The 8,553-nt window shown below is 44.2% G+C and overlaps 1 protein-coding gene across 1 annotated transcript in view; it reads right to left on the bottom strand.

Annotated features, from left to right (window-relative positions):
* Positions 1 to 8,553, bottom strand: part of LOC102197453 (receptor-type tyrosine-protein phosphatase mu-like) — a 116,467-nt gene that overhangs the window by 26,489 nt on the left and 81,425 nt on the right. Inside the window, exons 17-19 of the mRNA XM_013915412.1 lie at positions 4,589 to 4,676; positions 2,937 to 3,013; positions 2,664 to 2,700 (exon numbers count right to left, since the gene is read on the bottom strand). Coding sequence (XP_013770866.1) covers positions 2,664 to 2,700; positions 2,937 to 3,013; positions 4,589 to 4,676 — 202 coding nt within the window. The remainder of the gene's footprint in view (positions 1 to 2,663; positions 2,701 to 2,936; positions 3,014 to 4,588; positions 4,677 to 8,553) is intronic.

The raw sequence follows: 8,553 nt of genomic DNA, 5'->3' as shown, positions 1-8,553 counted from the left end.
GTGTGTGTGTGTGTGTACAGTCAGTGTCAGGTGATTTGGCGCCACCTGTGGTCAGAGGTGGAACTTGTTTTGTTGTTCTGGCTTTCTGAGCACCAACAACACATCGTGTGTTTTAATATTCACGACTTAAAACTGAAACTTTCTGAATTCTGCTTCAAATAAAAAAGTGAAGTATGTAACTACAATTCTCAGAATGCTTTGGCACACGGACCTGTTGGCTCTCAGGTTGGATGTGACTGTGAAACTGCAGGAAACCTAAAATCTCACAGATTCTCTGTGATGTTTTTGCTGATGCTGTCCTCAGAAAGAGTCTGAACAACACGTCTGAACCTTAACATCCAAAACAATCCAGATGTTATCGAATACAGTCAGTCCATCCATTTTTGATGGATGACTGTAGCTCCCCTCTGACTTACCGTTAGAATACCAACCAAGCTCTCACTATGGTTGTACTGGGGCCAAATGACCCGTAACAATGGGCCAGACACCCAACACACCTGAAGAACCCTCTACAGGGTTCTCTGAGGGTAGAGTTTGTTCTCCAAGTCCAAAAAACACAAGTAAACTTGGGCAAACTCCCATGGACCGTCAAATATCCTCGAGAGTCCAGTGTTCTGCGAGCAGGACGAAAACCCCCTTGATCCTCCAGAACCTGAGGTTCAAGTAATGGAGGGACTCTCGTTTCCAGCACCCTGGCATAGACTTCTTAAACATGGAGCCACCACCTCAGTCTCCCAATCCAGATGCGCCGCCCCAAATCTCCATGTTGCAGTAGTGGTGTGTCAGGCAGGACAGCCCTACCAAATCCAGAGCCTTCAGGAACTCGAACCTCATCCACCCTAGGGTCAGTAGGGTGGATGAGGTAACATTACCCCTAGTGATAAATGGTAAATGTCCTGCATTTGTATAGCGCTTTTTCTAGTCCCTAAGGACCCCAAAGTGCTTCACACTACATTCAGTCATTCACCCATTCACACACACATTCACACACTGGCGATGGCAAGCTACATTGTAGCTAGTGATGGGTGAGTGGTCCCCCTCCTCAACGGACCCTGCTTCCATTACAGAAGGTGTGACTATGGAATTGAGCAGATTCTCAAAGTGTTCCCTCCACTGCATGACTATATCATCCTACCATCACTGTAGACAGTGTGTGTAGAATACCTCATTCTCCTGAATAAATGGCACCACAACAGCTGACAGCTCCAACCGAGTGTCACATAGCTGCAGAACCAATGATACGATTACAAAAATCCATCAACCTGCGGCCTACGGGGTCCTGGTGCACTTATGAACACATATTCAAAAAGGGTATTCATTGTGGACCAAGTGTAGCACAGAAGCCCAATAGCAGGACACAACTCGGGCATGCTGTTCTTTCCATGCACACCCCTCCAGGTCACACAGTCATTGCCCATGTGAGCGTTTAAGTCCGAGACTGGACTTTCCAGCACCTCACCCAGTGACTCTAAGAAGGCTGGATACTCTAAACTGTCCTTTGGCGCATAGGCACAAACGACAGTCAGAACCTATTCCTCCACCTGAAGGCGCAGGGAAGCAACCGTCTCATCCACCAGGAAAACCCCAACATACAGGCAACAAAGCAGGGGATAAAGTGTACCCAGCCCTGCCCACCGCATCTCAACCAGGGCAACTCTAGAGTGGAACAGAGTCCAGCCCAGAAAACTGGCTCCAGAGCCCGAGCAAAGTGTTGAGGTGAGGCCGAGTACATGCAGTCAGTACCTCCCAAGCTCACGCACATCTCAGCCTCAAACCCACCACAGCCTAAAACATTCTTAATAAACATATTTAAAAAATAAAAGCATTGTTCAACCAAAGGTAAGATTTTATTTGACTCCTACATAAATGCTTCAGCCTCCTCTTGTCGGGGCTGAGTAGCCAGAGAGTTTTTGGAGCAGACCCAAATGCAGACACAAGAGAGACAGAACCAAGTTTAAGAAAAGGAGAGCCATTAATTTAGGCTGAAACACAAAGGTACAAAAGTAAGAGAGAAAGCAAAACCAAGGGCTAAATCTAAACTGGGAAACTAGGAACTGGGAACACGGGGGAGATGAACAGACAACCTGACAAAGAACAAAGGAAGACAGAGGACTCAAATACATGGAGGGCAATGACAGAAGTAGAAACATCTGGGAAACACAGCTGACACAAATGAACATGGCACCACAAGGGAAGCAAAAGCAGACACACCAAACATGACTATCACACAGGAGGAAAGGCAGATGAGAGAGGGACATGATGGGGTGGAGAACATGGAACAACACACAGGAAGGGGAGACGAGACAACATGGAAACGGAAATATAACTAAACGGAGCAAAAAGATACTCAAAAATAGAAAAGTAAAATACTACACACAAAGAAATCACAAAGCACTGTGAACATCAAAAGGTGACACCTCTAATCTGCTTCACTCAGCTAATTCTCACAACTCTGCTGAAGTCTTAAGAGTTCTGCACAATGTACAGGTCAAGGGCTTTTATTGTGAAAGAGTCGGTGCAAGTAGAAGCATATATTGTTTGTCTGGGAGGGATTGTGGAATGTCACGTTTCCTGCTGGCGTCGACGTAACCCCTCGGCTCAGGTTTTTTCTTTAAAAACATCACGAGCAGCTAAAGAAGAAGAAGAAACTGTGGGTTTCTTACCCTGCGTCGCGATGTAGTGGTTGGGTCTGTGGTAGCCCTGCGAGAGGGAACAGAGAGGTTATACCCACACACACAAACTCATGATCATATGAACAAAAACATGCAGTGTGTGTGTGTGTGTGTGTGTGTAGCTGTTGGGAGCCAACATGTCTGTGATGTTTACACACAGCTGACACTGACAGAGACGGTCGTCATGGAAACATAGTCGACCAGGACATTTCACATCAACGTTTATAGGAAAGTAAACTCTGTGTGTGTGTGTGTGTTACTCACGTCTACATAGTTAGCGTTGATGTAGTCCGAGCCGCCGCCTCCATCCTGAGGCTGCAGACGCACACGAGAGTGATCATCTAACACACACACACACACACACACACACACACACACACACACACACACACACACACACACACACACTGTTAGTTCGATCCTCATTTCCTGAGAATAAAACATCTAATAATAAATTAATAAAGTTTTAATTACAGTTGTTCAATAAAATGATAAAAACTGTGTGTGATGTTTCAAAATGATGACATTAAATTTAAATAATAACTGAATAAAAAAAATGAAGATAAATTTAATGAAAGAAAGTAAAAACAAATCAAAGTTGGAGCTGAATTGTTCCCGTGTCACCGACCACAGAGCGCCCACGTCATCTCTGACGCCTGTAGCACACTGGCTGTTACTACTGTCATTCACACAGATAGGTGTGTGTGTTTGTGTGTGTGTGTGTGGGGGGGGTGTGTGAATGTAAAATGTGTCCCTGCAGGCCACCGTAGCTCACAGCCTCGGCCTTCATCACACCTCATTAGCATAATTACACGCCACAGGGCCCTGTGTGTGTGTGCGCGCGCGCATGTGTGCTTCCTGATGTTCTTCAGCACCTGTCAACACCGACTTTGTGGGACGTCAGCTGAGCAGTTACATGATGTGTTTGTGAGACCTGGGGCAGTGTGCTGATCAAAACTGACACCAGATCCGCCTGACGGACACACACACACACACACACACACACACACACACACACACACACACACACACACACACACACACAGCTTGTCTGAAACTGCAGGTTTTCTCTCTGACATCGTTTTATGCCACCTGACTGATTAGCATCTGGTTTCTCTATAACTTCCTGTGATTGGTCTGAAAGCCGAAAGCTTCAAAGAAAAGTTTTGACACCAGGACCAAACAAGATCAGTTCACTCTGATTCCAGACTGGTCCTGGGAACGAGTCACAGCTGGACTCTGGGCTGGACTCAAACTGAGACATCAGTCTGGACCTCAGGAGGTCAAAGCAGCAGCAATCACACAGCGCAGAGTTGGTGACACGAATCGTAGCCATGATGGAAAAGTAAAAGAGGCTCTGCTGAACTTTCAGGTGGAAGACTGGAACGAAAAACTGCACTGACTGCTGACCAAGGACTGTTTGGGAATTTGAAGAGGACTATCAGCTCCTGGAAAGTTCGAGTACAGAGCCAATCCAGGATCTAAGGGGACCAACAAGTCCTATATCAAGTCCAAGACAGAGACCAAATGGAAGACTTGGAAACACTGTCCCGGGACAAGTTCTGGGACTCTGTCTCCATATCTATGGATATATATAGTTTTTGTAACCGTGCTGCTGCCATTTTGATCACACGAGCGCAGGATGGCGTCAGTTTTTACCGCCAGTGTGACGAGCTCTCTCAGGTCACTCTGAGCTTGATAAAACGAAGCTGTCTGGGAACCAAACCCTCCTCCTGTCCCCGTGCTGCTGTGCAGGTTTGGCCTGACATGAGAATCCTGCAGCGAGACGCCCAAAACTCATGTCAGACCAACACCTGAGGTCAGCGTTCCCGGTCTCATGTTATTAACTGTCCGTGGACACAAACAGCTGAAATCAGCCTCTATGACGGACGCAGGTGACGTGCACGGGTACCTACAAGCAATGATGTTGCCGTAGCGATTCTTCATGCGGTTCTCGTCCTTCTTGGCCGAATCCCAGGGAGCGGACTGTCCCTCAAAGAAACTCTGAAAAGACACAGAGAGGGGGGTTAGTTTGGAGGCAGCGAGTGATGAATAATGCAGAGGACGTGTTTGATTTCTGTGCCTGAACCACACAGACGCCAGTTTTACGCTCTGAGCAGATGATTAGGTCCAATTAGGAGCAGGCAGCTCTGAGAGACGCCCCAGGCTCCAAACACGCTCTGGTCGCTGCGTTTCCACACAAAGACACGACTTCACCTGTGTGTGTGCACCGATGCTTCACACCACCAAGAAGCTCCAGATTCTCTGTTGTGTCACTGCACATGCGCGCTTGGCTCTCACTGTTTTTGTGTGTCTTTGCTGTGATTTTGTATATTCCTGAATGTCGTTGTGAGTTCTCGTGTTTGTTGGGCTGCTCTTTGTGATTTGACGTCTCTTTGTGCGTCTGCATCACGGGTTTGTGTAAGTAAGTAAGTAAGTAAGTAAAATTTTATTTATATAGCACATTTCTAGATAAAAAATCACAAAGTGCTTTACAAGGTATAGGCACAGATTAAAAAGACAAAGTACAGTCAAAAGTTAACAAAATGCAATTTTAAAAAGATGTGTTTTTAGCTGTTTTTTAAAAGTAATCAGTGAATGAGCAGATCTTAAGTTCTGAGGAAGAGAATTCCACAGTCTGGCGGCCACAGTAGCAAAAGCTCGATCACCCCTAGTTTTCAGTCTCGTATACTGAATAACAAGTAGGCCCTGACCACAAGACCTCAGAGACCTACTAGGGGCATAGGGCTGTAAGAGTTCAATGATGTATGATGGTGCTTGTTCTTGAAGAGCCTTAAATGTCAGAACCAGAATCTTAAAGTGGACTCTGGATTCGACAGGGAGCAAGTGTTACTGTATAAGCAGCGGTGTTATATGTGAGTATTTCGATGTTTTCGTCAGAAGCCTTGCTGCAGCATTTTGGACAGTCTGCAGACGCTCCAGGTGTTTGTATAAATGTGTGTCTTTTGTTTCTTTGTGTTTCCTCTGAGGAACATTTTGCTCTGCAGCTGTGTGTGAGTCTTTTTGTGTGTGTCTCTATCCTAAACTGACAGCAGAATCTTCAGCAGTCATACACTTGTTTGTCTGTGAAGGTTCTCAGTCATCCAGGTCATTGTAGTCTAAGGAGCTTGCAAAGAAAAGCGTCTGGACTTCTTTAAGTTGCTTGAAGATGTTTCACCTCTCGTCCGAGAAGCTTCTTCAGTTCTAGGATCAAATGGTGGAGAGTCCCAGATTTAAGCTTTGTGGGAATAACCCACCAAGAGGGACAAAAGGACCCCCTAATGATCCTCTGCCTAATCACATCAGCCAAGGTGTGAAAACGGGTGTGGGTCACAATCAGCCAGGGTTTTGGGTGAGCTCATTGTGAAACCTGGCCCCACCCTATCACGTGATTTCCTCAGGTCAGATGGCCCAGGATGTGAGTGGGCGTTAAGGCCTCTGGGAAGGATCTCAAAACTGGATTATAGATATTATCACTTTATTGATAACAGAACACTTTTCATTACTTATAACTCCTGTTTAAATGTTCATTAGGCAAAGATATTGCAAACTCATGGAAATTTAGGGTATTCTATACAGTTTGTTCAAAGTTGTCTGACTCTCCAGATATAAATTAATTGTGTCTTTAGAGTTGTAAATGCTTGACTGAGTGTCTTTTATTTAGGTACATTTCTATTTTATAAATAAAGGTAATTGTGACTATTAAAAGTGTTCTTCATTATATTTTCATGTAACTTTGTTATGAAAAAAAAAGTCAAAAGGAACCATTGGCCCCCAGGCATCTTCACTTTATAAAATTTGGCCCTCTTTGCAAAACGTTTGGACACCCCTGCCTTAGACCATACACTTGTTTGTTTCACCTTCTCCTGACTGTTGAGTTGATCTACTGTGGGGTTTTTTCCATCGCATTCCTTCACCTTGTTTCTGCCCACTTCATGACCTCGTTGGTCTTTCAAGTGGTTTTACATTGTCTCATATCTACAGTCAGTTTGTTGGGTTTTTCTGTTGTTTTCTACTCTTTGATAATTGGCGGAGACTTGACTTGCTGGTTGGACCCTATTTTGTCGTTAAAACCGACCTCTCTGAGTAAATCAGCGTCGCACGTTCACTCTTCCTTCTCTACATATGGTGTTAGAGATATTTGGCGCCATCTGACTGATAGGGAGCGTTTCTTTTTCTTTAATCTGCCTCACACCTCTTCTAGGATAGACTATTTTTTCTGAGATAATTGTTTGACTAGTATTGCGTGTGCCTGTGAATACCATGAAAATAGTTAGATCATGTCCCCTTAAGTTTGGCCCTGTCTATGCCCGACTTCCCTGCATCAGGCAGGAGTTTAAACCCCACACTGCTATCACATAATACCTTTATATAATTTATAAATAACCATATTAAACTTTTTCTAGACCCAAACATCCCCACAACCTCTGGGGACAGAATATCTCAGGAAAAACGTAATAGAAAAGCAAGAATTGGCCGATAAAATAAAAGACTTGGATCATCAGTATGCACACACAAAGGATCCCAAAGATCTAAATCCAAAGTAGCTAGGCTGAATCCTGGCTCAGACCCCCGCTGTAACAGGTGTGGGTCTGATGTCTGGGAAGAGGTTTTCTATACTCTGAATAAGGAAACTGGCTCCTAACCCCCTACTTGCTCTCTTTGGTACAGTGGGTGAGGATGATAAGTGTATTACTGGGGCAAAACGCTGGGTGCTGTCTTTTGGTTCCCTCCCGGTGAGGTGAGACATTTTGGTGAGGTGGAAGGGTGCTGCCCCGCCCACCCATGTCTTGCTGATCTTATGTCTCAGTCTTAAAAAGATCAACGTCTCGTTCCAGAATGAAAATGGCAAATTTGATCAAATTTAGGGTTCTTTTCTGACAAATTACTCAATCCTTCCATTTAAGCATTTTGGATTAACTCAAGGCTTTTCAGGGAGTTTTTAGGACTTCCTGATAATAATGAATTACAGTCATCCAGCCTGATGTTTCTGGCAAAATACATTTATATTAAAAAATCAATTCAGAATTTAATTAATAGATATCAGATTATTCAAACTAAAATCCATTTGAATCTGGAAATTGATCTTTTAAACCCAGCCCTAGTCAAAGACCCTGGTCCGTGATAAAATCAGACAAACTCTGAGTAAGGTGCAGGTTAACAACAAATCAAATTTAGTTTTGAGTCAGTTAGAGTGGACGAGGCTAAGCATCACACTTTCAAATGAAATAAAACACTATGGGTCTATAGTGATTGGCGCCACACCGCCGCCTCGGCCTGTGCTTTAAAGATTCTTATAGTTAGAATGACTCGTGGGTGTTGATTCATTTTAACTGACATAACCAACTGCAACCAGGTTTCTGTAAGGCAGAGTAAGGCTACGTCCACACGTACACAGCTATTTTTGAAAACTGAGATTTTCCGTTTTCGTTTTTTTTAAAAATCCCGTCCACATGTGCAGTTTTGAGAAAATATCTCCGTCCACATGTAAACACTAAAAACAAAATGTTGGCAGCAATGAAGCTTTCGCTGTGGTAAGTTCCTCTCCGTCTGCTCTCACAGAGCATGAGTTTAAAACATATTTGAAAATCCTCATTGGAGCTAATATGACAGTGCACTAACTGCATGAACTGCCCATACGGTAGTATTTGAGTAGATTTCAGGTTTATGACCGTGTTTTGCAGTTAATAGATTAGACGGTAGGAAAAATGGACACGTGGAGCTAGCGGCTAACAGCTAGTGGAGGCTGTCGTGTCTAATAATTTTGAAACTTCTCTCAATAGTTTGGGCGGAATCCTGTTGCTGAAACCCATGGTTATTCATGTCCCATGTTATTGCAGGTATGTGTACTTTGAAACATGTATATGGTTGAGCTGCAGGC

Source organism: Pundamilia nyererei, unplaced genomic scaffold, assembly GCF_000239375.1.
Source record: "Pundamilia nyererei isolate P.nyererei 1_Seehausen unplaced genomic scaffold, PunNye1.0 scaffold00299, whole genome shotgun sequence".
Classification (NCBI taxonomy): domain Eukaryota; kingdom Metazoa; phylum Chordata; class Actinopteri; order Cichliformes; family Cichlidae; genus Pundamilia; species Pundamilia nyererei.
Note: the sequence above shows the minus strand (reverse complement) of the source record. Positions and strands in the feature narration are given on the sequence as shown.